Source organism: Candoia aspera, chromosome 4 (assembly GCF_035149785.1).
Source record: "Candoia aspera isolate rCanAsp1 chromosome 4, rCanAsp1.hap2, whole genome shotgun sequence".
NCBI classification, from domain to species: domain Eukaryota; kingdom Metazoa; phylum Chordata; class Lepidosauria; order Squamata; family Boidae; genus Candoia; species Candoia aspera.
In genome coordinates this window covers 76408043-76419913 of record NC_086156.1, presented here as the reverse complement: position 1 = coordinate 76419913, position 11871 = coordinate 76408043, and the positions used below count along the sequence as shown (strand labels likewise).

The window sequence follows — 11871 nt, the reverse complement described above, 5'->3', positions numbered from 1 at the left end:
TTGGTTTTAAAAACATTTGGCTGTTAGACATGTTTAATTCCGTGATAATGTCTTTGTGTCAGAACCACCATAATAACACACACACTGGGGTGGGATGGAGTGGGGGGAGTAGATGCTGGAAATGTTGTCTCCAACACCACCATGCCTAGAACATAATCATTGCCAACAGCCTGGTGGTGTTTCTTCAAGGAAAGTACATTATGTAAGATCCTCTGCCTTTAGTGAATTCTCTTCTAATCTGAAAATAACTTTTGAGGGTTAAACCATACAATTTACAGAATAATGTTTACATACTGCTTATGTTTGAGGCTGCTTACAATGTAAGTGAAACCACAACACCTTCCCTGCTATTTGCATTTTATTGTCTTATATTGTTATACAATATATTGTCTTGTATTGTTATACACGCAAAGCCTAACGCCTGGTACTGTGCAGCTAAATTGGGCAAAGGAAAAACCAAGTACATCACCATTAGGTCCTTGGAGAAAAGGTGGAAAATGAAATGAAACAAAATGAAAATATTCTGGCTGAGTTCAACTCACCTTCCAACCAGCTTCTTTGAAAAAGGTTGGCAGTTCCCTCTAAATGATCCCATGGACACATCTTGGCAAACTTCTTTCCATTTAACAGGAGACAGAAAATAAATTTTAAAAACCTACTTGTGAATTCAAATTGGGCTCATACTAATTCCTCCATCAACATAAAGAGGAAAACAAAAAGAAATCTAGTAAGTAGGCAGCACATGGCATGTCCATAAAATGTTGGTTTTTAAATGAAAACCACCAAACAGCTCGCAGTGCGCCCAGACGTTTTTGATAACATATCCTGCAGTATTGATATACCTCTCTCTATATATTGGGGTGGATGCAGTTTTAATCATATTTTATATAGACCCATTGAAATCAATTGCACTTAATTTTTTTGTCCTGCAGTCCTCCTGGATCCTGCATTCCTTCTCCTTCCTGGTTTTCTACTCCTTCCTCTCCCATCAGGTAGTATTCTGTGCCCACTGAGAATGCTCAGTCTTCTGGGACACACAATGCATAATGTGACATATGAATTCAAGCGATGGAGACTTACCTAAACCATACTAAAGCAAATCGTTGCTTAGTACAATATACAAAACACATCAGTAAGTTGCTTATGGTGCACCTCCCTCCTTCTTAGAGGTTTTTCCCTAAAGCTTTTTAGAACTTGTGATAAATGTTCTTGGACTTACTATTTTCTTGTGGCTGTGAGGCTTGATTACTTAGCCAATGGTACTCATGCCTTTATACTGAGAACAGAAGGCACAGCAAAGTGAGATAAGCTTGCTTGGAAAACAGCCTATCTTCCAGTAGCAATTTTCTAATGCAATCAGCAGGGAATGTTGGGAAATCTTCAGTCTGTTCTACAGCACCAAAATTGGGCTCTTCTGCCAACCTCAAAATTAATGGAACAGGAAAAAAAACAACAAACCCACCATGAACCAACCAATTCCCACCTTCTTTTCCTCCAACTGACCACTATGGCAGTACAAACAGCATAATCTAATCTGGGTTGTGTTCATTTTATACTGAATCAGACTACGGTTCCTATTCTGCTGGATGCCAAATCTGAGAGCTTTTAGTTAACAACAGCTAGCTGCATATATACACTTGAAATATGGTTGGCTAGTTTGTGGCTAAATGTGTTATGTGAACCCAAGCATAACACAATCCCAATCATGAGTTAGGATGTGGCATCTGTCTGTCTATCATCTACCTACCTACCTATGTCTATATCAATATCTATATCCATATCTGTATCTATATATCATCCATCTATCTATTTCTGGCATGGATTGCTTCCCCAGCTTTGTTATCCAATATATTTGCAAGCTTCTCCTGCTTGCTGCCCTTCAAATATATTGGGTTCCAAATTCTATATCTGCCAGCCACCATGGTCTTGGAAGTCCTACACATCTGGAGGATACCAAACTGGAGAAAACTGCCCCCCCCCATTTTTTTTATTTTTTACTGCAGATACCAGAGATACAACCTTTGCTCTTCTAGATGGAAAATATGTACTCTGCCCCTGAACTGCACAATGGTGGGGTATAGAATTTGGGCAATGCATTATTTCATTCTTTGGACAGAAAAAGCTGAATAAAATCTGCAAAGGGATTTGGTTCAGATTACCGAAACTATCCCTTTTTGGCAGCAAACTTGAATTTAAATAAGATAAAACCAGAGAATACACAGTTGTAAGCATAGAGGGACTAGCACAAGAGATAATGGGAATAGAGCAAGCTGAGTTTTTATGCAATATAATGTTTCTTTGACAAGAGAAAAAACAGCTTCTAGGCAAACTGGAATCAAGCAAGCTTCTGCGCATGGATGAAGAAGATCCCTTGTACATCATCGACTCCAATCTTCAGGTTTGGTGGCATGTTGTAGGAACGGAAGTCATGGATGCGATAGCTGCTGTTTGCAAACGATTCCTTGATGTCTGCTTCACTCACAGGCACCACTGTCAGCTTTGCTTCTCCCGCTAAGTAGAAAGATTCTTCCAAAGCTCCAATCATGAGAAAATGGCCACCAGGTTTGAGGAGCCTGGTGACATTCTGAAGGGCTCGATCAAAGCTTGGGCGGTCAGGGCTCGCGGCCTCTAGGCAAAAAGTAGAGACCAAAGCATCAGCTGGCTGGCTGAGCAAAGAACCCAGTGGGTTGGGTTGGTGGATGTCAATGGGAAGGATCTTTTTCAGCTTCTTCTTCAGCTTTTGCTCTTTCTCCTTCCATGGTTCCCTATGGTAATCAGGAAAAAAAAAAAAGAATCAGATTTATGGCTGGTATGAGATTGTTTCTAGCTCCTGCCTTTTCCGTAAACCCTTTTTGCCTCCTAGCAGTCTCCAGATCAGCCAAGAATCTTCCTCATGATAGGCGAGACTGGGGCAAAATGGGCAGCAGAAGTTTGGCTAATTGGGCTGCAAACTATTAGCAAATTATACTGAAAAAGGACAGAACACTCCAGCAGGAACAGAGAGGAGGCCAACTGGCACAAATGCAACTGATGATGGAACAGAATGCTCCAGACAATAATCAACTCTTCTTCATTAGAAATCAGTAAACCAAGGTTGGATAGTCCCTCCTCAGGGTACCAGAACAACAGATTTCCAGTACAACTTTGATTATCTGGGTCTAATCTGGCTTGAACTGGGCAGACTGAGCAGACTGCACTATGCATTGTTGATGCTATACATGTGAAAATGGTTTAGTAAAAGATGCTGCATTTAGAGACTGTATAGGAAGTTGTCAGAGGTGGGCTGTTAGTGCTACAGTTTGTTGACCCACTTAAGCTGTACCCTGCTGCAACAAGTGTCCAAAAGAAATAAGGTTGTGGTGGGTGAATAAATGAGATGATCATGCCAACACTGGAAAGTGTAATTCTAATATACAAGTGCTGTAGCATTTGGCAAGTCACTGAGCTACGTGAAAGGACACAAAAATCAGTCTGGTTCCTGGCTCAGCCAGCAGAATTCCAGGTATCCTCCTCCCTTCCTTTCCCCACCCATCATGTTGGGCCCTCCTGACCATTCTCAAGTGGTCATAAATGCCAAGACTATATTTAGCTTCCGCCCCCAATCCAAAAGTGAGGTCCCTCCTTAGTTTCTTACCCTTTGCCCTCAATCTTACAAACATGCTGGATATAAGAGGACCACTCAAAGCCACCTTTTTCTTCACTGTGCACCCAGTTATGAATCACAGCCCGGTTCACTTCCAAGAAGTCAGTGGCCACAATCTCCTCAAAGTAGTCGCAGGCACTGAGGAGCTGGTAGATGGTGGGGCCTGTGCCAATATCGATAAGAGTGTGGCCCCTGATTTTTCCTACAAGGGATTTAGAAAGAAGAAAAACCAAGATATGGTTCATTTTAAACAATTTCACAGAACCAGAGATGTTTATTTAAATATCAGAACTTAGAAAGGTGGCCAACTAGTGGGAGTGGGGTGGAACTGTGTGGGGAAGGAGAAGGGGAAGGGGGAGGGGAAGAAGAAGAAGAAGAAGAAGAAGAGCAGCAGCTACTGCCACTTGGTATGATGGTGCTCAGATACACACTGAGAGACCTCTGTCATGCTTAATCCCACTGACTTCCTAAGTCCTACCAAAGAGCCAGCCAGAAAAAAAATTGTTTTGTTTTTCACCACAGAACTACAGAATCATAGGTGCATGTATGGAGGGAAAATTCTACCATCCTTGGAAAGCAGGGATTTGACACTGCTGAGTGAAGTAGAAGTCTTGGAGAAGTCAAGTGGCTTGTCATGGGATAGACCCTGCCATTTCCAGCCATCTCCCTTGGCCTTGAGCAGCAACAAGGAAAAGTCAAAAGCTTGTCTGCTAGGCCCAGGGCTGCAACTAGAGTCTGTGTCACCCGTGGCAAACATGGATTCCACGCCCATTTTGGTGCCCCCCCCAGTGCGGTGCCCGGGGCACATGCCCCGCTCCCACCCCCCAGTTGTGGCCATGGCTAGGCCTCCATCAGTAAATAACCAATTGCCCCCCTCTGTCCCCGGTCTCTGCAGCGGCCCCCACTCCCTTCTCAGCCCATTCTTCCCTGGCTCTTTCATGGAGATGGTTGCCCAGACCAAACAGTACAACTGCAGCAAGCTTATGATTTGTCTTTCAAGAACGGCTCTCAAATCCCCAGTGATTTTTCCTTTCTTCTCATTTCTTCTCTTGATGGATGGCTCCAAGAGGCTTATTACTGTGGTCCCATGAGAAGCCTCCCCTTTTGGCCCTCCTCTTAGCTTGTGACTGGTCAGCTGGGCTATTTTTGGAATCCAGCCAACAGCTATCCTTTGGCAGACCCAGAAAGAGCCCATCCCATTGTTCTGGATTTACTGGAGATTTTGGAATGCTAAGAATCTTTGTTTTAAATATAATTTCTATTAAAGATTTTCACATATGTAAAAGATAAGCATGAAATGTATATAATTGTGAAATTAAAAAAGTGGAATTAAAAAAGAAAGAAAGAAAAGATAAAAGAAAAAGTAGAAAAGAGTGCAGGAAGAAAAGAAACGAATTCCAACCTTCTTTACAGCAGTTACAAACAAATTCTCTCTTTAAAAGTTATAACATGTTCTCTTCTTCCCAGATTCAACCCCTTTTTCATCAGCAAATCCATGGATCACCAATTTGGTTTTTTTCCCTTTTCAGCAAAAAGTCTATAAGAGGTTTCCAGTCTTTTATACTGTAAAAGTACTTGTCTTACCCCTACTCAAACAGGTCAATTTCGCCATTTCCACAAGCTTCTTCATCTTCATGACCAAGATTTTGCACCTAAGAATCTGATGCTCCCAAAATGTTAGTCTCTAGGGAATGTCATAATATTAAATAGTAGCTGCTATTCCATTTCATTTTGAGGTTCCTCTTTAGCTCTGTACCTCTGCTCAAATGCAGTTATCATAAGAAATTAAGCAGTTGCCTTGACAGAGTTAGAGCACTAGCCCATTTAACATTTCAGGAGGCAGGCAAGTTTCAGGGATTGAATCAAGGACTTTCTGTATGCAAAGTAGGTATTCGGTGGATGTTAACCTACCAACTGTAAACATTGTTAAAGCAATATAACAACCTGAGCTAATAGAGGAAGAAGGGTTTGTATAAGACTTTGTATCTGTGCTGTCCTGCATCATTCATTTAACAGCAACTTGCACATCATCTTTACACCACCCAAAAAGTCAATATATCATCAGAGAGAGTGGAAAAGGTTGCCTCATATTTGCAAATAAATTTTTATTTATAAATAGACATGAAAATTTAGAAATCTTTACTATATTTGAATAGAAACACAATGTATTTGCGGGAAAGATGGGGTACAGTCTACCGTACAAATGTTGAGGGGTCACTTCAATCTGATCACTTCAATCTGGTCACTTCAATCACTTCACCTGATCTCCTTTCATAGCATTTGTAATTTTTACATTGTATGTGGATTTCTTAATCTTCTTTACATGGTGCCTTGAAATATACATCTGTTCTCTAATAGCAATTCAGTTAGATAACTACTTTTCATCAAGAAGAAAAGTGAATATACAGCCACACTAGGTATTCTGGCTGAACAAAATGCTAATGTACAAATAAGATTATTTGTCTTGTAAAACTGACTAGTAGCTGAGCTGTCAGGTAAAAGAGAGTGCTTTGTTCCAACCTGGTTGATTCCTGCCCCAAGTTTCAAAAATCAAACTCTCACTGATTTAGCAAGTGAGCATTTAAAAAAAAAGTGCCATGGATTCTCTGGCAGCAAATTTGGGAGTTCCACTATCTGCAGTTCCATGGATGGAATGAGTGCTAGTTGAAACCAAGTCCTATTATTTGTTCTTCCATGGGGAATATCCATGGTAAGATAGACAAGGATTGTTTGCTCAGATAGTTATTCCAGGAATTGTTGGGGAAAACCTACTCTTCAAAAGGTGTGGCATTACTGAAAACTGGGTAGACGATGATGGTGGTGACAATGATGGTAATGGTGATGCTAAGAGATGTCTCATTTACTTGGTCAGTTTTACCCTTACTTCACTCTGGTGAATTTTTCTAGTTAATTTCAAAAACTGGTATGAATAATTATCTTATCAAAAATCTATCTCAGAAGCAGGTATTTCCATGTCCACTCCCTCTCACTAGCAATAACCTTAATTTACTTAGCTTCTTTATAATAACTCTGCAAGAGAAGGAGAGGCAAGCAGGTCTATTGGCTCAGATTTTGCAATTAAAAAACATAGTTTTGAAAGAGCTAAATTGTTTTGCTATATGCTTTGTTCCAGTTTATCAAGCTTAGCATTTTGAAAGCTTATTAACAATTACACTGTTAACAGGAAGGAAGATAATCTAAGAGGGGAGACCATAGAGTGTTCAAGCCAGAGAAAGAGAAATAATGTTAAGTATCAGGAGCCCCTTCTAACCAATGGAAACCTTGGTAGTCCCCTACCTGTGGCAAAGGCATCTGCCAGGCAACGGAGCTTCCAGGGCACCACAAAATCCTCACTAGTGAAAGTGGCACGTGGTGGCATGTAGTTGTTCTGCAAGTAGGCTGTGGGGTTGAACTTCTGGTAGTTTTCAGCCATAGCTGCAACACCAACGGCATTCATGGCTTAAGAGACACTTAGCTGCATTCAGCTCACCTACTGGGCTTGGGGTGGACAAGTTGTGGTTTTATAGCCCTGTTTGCCCAAGGCACTAGAACAGGTTAATGGACCCAATGCAATTAGTGCCAAGTACTTTGAGCTGATAACATCAGAGATTCCCTGCAGGGTACCTCTAAATTGGAGTCATTTGTCCAACACATATCCACGCCCTTCCCCTTCCGTAGAGTAATTGAGAAGACCTTTCAGAGAGCTTGATGGAGGATCTGGCAAAGCAAATGGGGGAGGCAAGGGAATGGAGTGTTTATCTTGCACTGGATAGTCATTTAATAACTGTATTGAAAGGACACTTTATTGAGGTTGTACATCCAGTATAACAAAATTAGTGTCAGGAACCAGGGAGGGCAACATGGTGTGACAGACACCACTGTCCTTCAGGGAAGGATCTTGTTGGCAAATAATGCATAGCACTTGAATTTAATATATGACCCTCTCTCCCACTTGAGAGGCAGGAAAGAGCAGCTGTAAATCAAACTCCTCCTACATCATCAAATCACCCTAGACACAGTCCAGATGAGACAATGAGTCTCCCCCCGCCCCACCAGAAAGTGTCAATCTTTCATTACTTAGGGCCAGACTACACATTACACAGGAGATTTGCAATCAGAACTCCAAACATTTAAAAACAAAGCAGAATGAAACAAAAAATGAGTATCTTCACTCTCAGCTGCTCTTACCTGGGCAATAGTACTGGGGAAGAAGTGGCGTTTAATTCTGTATTCTTATGTCATGTTTCTGATTAAACTCATCCTCAATTCACAGGGCTGTTTAATTTTTCAGAGTTGGGATAGAAGTAAAAAACCCCATGCACCGTTAATCAGTTGTTAGTACTACTACATCTTCTAGGTGATTTTATGTACCTTTATTTTGATAGGTACAAAGAAAGATCGCTAAGAATGGCAAATTTGGATAGAACAATGAAAATGCTTATTGGCTGACATAATTATGACACCATTTTCTGCTGCCTATCAACGACTGATGAGGCCACTTGCATCTCCTGCTGACACTTTTCAGGTTGCAAAAAGTTATAGCCTTCTCTAAGCAGGTGCATCCAACTGCACTGGGTTACAATCCCATCTTCCTCAGCCAACAGCATTACAGTATGGCCGGTTGAGATGGCAGGAACTGTAATCAGAACATCTGGAGGGTACCAGATTGGGGGAGGCTGTTTTAGACCCAAGTCTGCAATGTCATCCTTAACATGAGTGGAAGATGTAGAACACAGAGGAAACCTTTGTCTCCCTCCCCTCCCCATCACATCTCTGAAAGTCTTAGGAAAGCATGGAAGAGTGGAAAATGAAAAGCTATATCTGAGTGACAGACAGAGCCATGAAGTATGTGGAGCTGAATGTGAATGTCTGAGAATAATCTTTATTGAAAAAGGAAGCCTACTAGATGTTCTGCTCTGAATTCCACAAATCGCCCCATCTTGCAGAATTGGACAGGAGAGAAAATACCACAACTGCTCCCAACTTGCTGACCTCCCCTTGTTGGGAATTCCAGGGACAAGGCAAAAGGTTTGTTGCAAAACAAAGGAAAGGGGTGGGGAGAAAGAGAACTTTGCTGTGACTTGCTTGCTGTGATAGGAAATACCTTATTTGGGGGGGAGGGGAACCAGATTGTTTCTAATAACGAATCAGTGGAACTAAATAAGTAAATGTCTTTTATGGAAGCTAATCTTCAATGCTGTATTTGTTGGCATTTCTTTGTTTTTGCTCGGACCAAACCACTAGGTTACTGTCATGCGCTGCCTACCTCTGAATAACACTCAGACACTGGTTTGCGGATCAGGCTCTGGTTTATTTGCAGGGCAGGTACAGCGTTGGTAGAAAAAAGCTGAGAGTGACAGGAGCGCGCCGGTGCGGGGTTTAAATACCCCGCGCCGGTCAGCGCCCCCTCGCTCACGGTCACGTCACCCCCCTTTGTCCCATGCGTTGCCCTGCCGGTGGGTGAGGGTTTCCGGGATCGCCCATCATCAGGTTTCCATTCCTCTGCTGATTGCTTTCAGCTGGGCGATCCCCGTTGTATTGCCGCTGATGGCTTGGGTGGCTCCGTGATCCGTTTAGCTATTGTTTGTTGGCCGTTAGTCGTTGTGGGTTGATGGCTACTTATCTTGTACCTCTTCCCCTATTTCCTTGTCATTGTCATGTGTGCCATTGCGCTGATGACTTTAGCTCAACGGCACTCATGACATACTGCCCCCTTTTCGAATAGTGTTCTCCCCCGGTTTTCTGGGTTTTCCCCGTGGAGCTGTCAAAAGGCCACATTTTTTTTTTTTTTTTTAAAGTTCCCGCCGGAGTAGTTGTCGCCCCTCCCTTTGCTCCTCCCTCTACCACGTGCCTTCCCAGGGTGTGTCCATGGTGCGCATGCTCGGGTCCTGACCTGGCGTGCGCATGCTCCAGCCACACCCTGTTTGTTTGGCTCAGTTCGGCGAGGCGAGAGGCGTGGCTGGTCGGGTGCTTCTCAGCTCCAGGTAGGGCCCTTCTTTTCTTATTTAAAGTGCGTCGCCTTTGTTGTGTCTCCTGGGCGTTGCTCCCAGGTTGCCCTGTTGACTTGCTTGCCACTCCCCCGCGGCCGGGGGGCGGGGGGAGGGTGCTGGCGAACGTTTGTCACCACCCCGTGGGCCCGGGGTGGGGGGAGTGAGTCCCGGGGGGGGGAGGTCCACCCAAGTCGCGGGCTTGGGGGGGGCCCTTTCCCTTGGGGCACGGGAGGCGGGGGGGGCCTGCGGGGGGGGGGGTTTGGTTTTGCTGACCTTGGTTGCGGTTTGTCGGGGTATGCCCGGTGAAATGCTCTGGTCAGGTCAGGCGCGTTAACGTTGTGCGCCGCCACCCATTCTGGGTGGGGGAAGTGTTTCCACCTGACCAGATAGTGTAGAGTTCCTCGTTGCTTGCGGGAGTCGAGAATGTCCCTTATCTCGAAGTGGTGTTGCCCGTCGATCATCACCGGTGCGGGCTGTGGCGTGCTTGGGTGCCATCGGGAGGTGGTTGCCGGTTTTAGGAGGCTGGTGTGGAACACCGGGTGGAGTCTCCGGAGGTTGTGTGGCAGGTCCAAGCGTATTGCTACCGGGTTCACTATTTGCGTGACTCGGAACGGCCCGATGTACTTAGGCCCCAGTTTTTTCGAGGGTTGGGTTGACTTTAGGAACTTGGTGGATAGATAGGCCATATCCCCCGCCTGGAACGTCGGTTGTTGGCGCCGGTGCTTGTCGGCCTGCTCTTTGTAGGCAGCCTGTGCCTCCTTCAGCGCCGCCGTGATTACTGGCCATGCTTCCGCGATCTTCCGTCCCCAGTCGCTAGCGTCCACCTGGGGTTCCGGGGGTTGAGGTAGCTCCGGTATGGGGACGAAGTCGCGCCCCGAGACTACTTCGAACGGAGTTTTCCCCGTGCTCGTGTGGACGGCGTTGTTGTATGCGACTTCGGCGAACGGGAGCAGTTCAGCCCAGTCGTCTTGGTGGTAGTTAGTATATGATCATATAAATTGCTCTAAGGTGGCATTAAGAACCTCAGTGGCTCCGTCCGTCTGAGGGTGCCAAGCCGTAGATAGGGCCTGTTGGGTCCCCGTCAGCTTCAGGAAGGCCCGCCAGAATTTGGAGGTGAACTGTGTGCCCCTGTCGGTCACCACACGTGCGGGACATCCGTGTAGCCTGTACACGTGGATGAGGAAGAGTTTGGCTAGCTGTTGTGAGGATGGGACCGACGTGCAGGGGATGAAGTGGGCCTGCTTTGAGAAGTAGTCCTTCACCACCCAAATGGCCGTTTTCTTCTGGCTGGGTGGGAGGTCCACTATAAAATCCATAGAGATTTCCTCCCATGGGCGGGAGGGTTCTGCCACCCGTTGCAATAGCCCTGCGGGTTTGCCTGGTGCCCGTTTGGCCCTAGCGCACGTTGGGCAGGACGCCACGTAGGTTTTTACGTCTCGCCTGAGCGCGGGCCACCAGAATTGACGCCGTGTTAGGTGTAGGGTCTTGAGGAACCCAAAGTGTCCCGCTTGCTTGGTGTCGTGTGACCTCTGCAAGATCGCCTGGCGTTGCGAGTCCGGGACGTAGATTCTGCCTTCCCCCCATGCCAGGTCTTGTGCCATCGTTACCTTGTCGGGGTTTGCCAGGAACCAGGGGTCGGTTTTGAGGGCGGCGGCGAGGTCCGTGCGCATTCCCCCTGGTAGTTGCGGTTGGCTTCTTTCCGTCGCCGGTTGTCCCGCCGTCGGCTGCGCCGTAGAGTCGAGCTGCCTCCGTGCGCCGCTTCGGGTGGTCACGGCCATCCCCAGTTGCGAGGCGGATAGGACCGTCCCAATGGTGTCTGGGGCGGGCTCTTCGTCTTGGGGCAGTCGGGAGAGGGCGTCAGCCAGGAAGTTCTTCTTGCCCGGCATGAACTTCAGCTGGAAATCAAAGCGGCTGAAGAATTGGGCCCATCGGACCTGTTTTGGGCTAAGGCGTCTAGGCGTTCGTAGGGCCTCGAGGTTCCGGTGGTCAGTCCAGACCTCGAATGGTTGGGTGGCTCCCTCGAGTAGGTGTCGCCATGTCTCTAGTGCCGATTTCACCGCGAAGGCTTCTTTCTCCCAGACGTGCCATCGCCTCTCTGTCTCAGAGAACTTCCTTGACAGGTAGGCGCATGGTTTCAGGAGTCCCGTGGGGTCTTTCTGTAGCAGGATGGCTCCCAGGGAGAAGTCTGAGGCGTCGGCTTGGACCACGAACGGCCGTTCTGGGTCCGGGTGCGCGAGG

At 45.9% G+C, this 11871-nt stretch overlaps 1 protein-coding gene across 1 annotated transcript; it reads right to left on the bottom strand.

The window, feature by feature from the left end:
• Nucleotides 1-1794: 1794 nt before the first annotated feature.
• PNMT (phenylethanolamine N-methyltransferase) lies at nt 1795-7123 on the bottom strand. The gene is made up of 3 exons (XM_063301992.1): nt 6941-7123; nt 3635-3845; nt 1795-2765 (listed from the first exon to the last, which is right to left on the bottom strand). The coding sequence occupies exons 1-3, from the start codon at nt 7098-7100 to the stop codon at nt 2336-2338; spliced, it is 801 nt and encodes a 266-aa protein (XP_063158062.1). The 5' UTR covers nt 7101-7123; the 3' UTR covers nt 1795-2335.
• Nucleotides 7124-11871: the final 4748 nt, after the last annotated feature.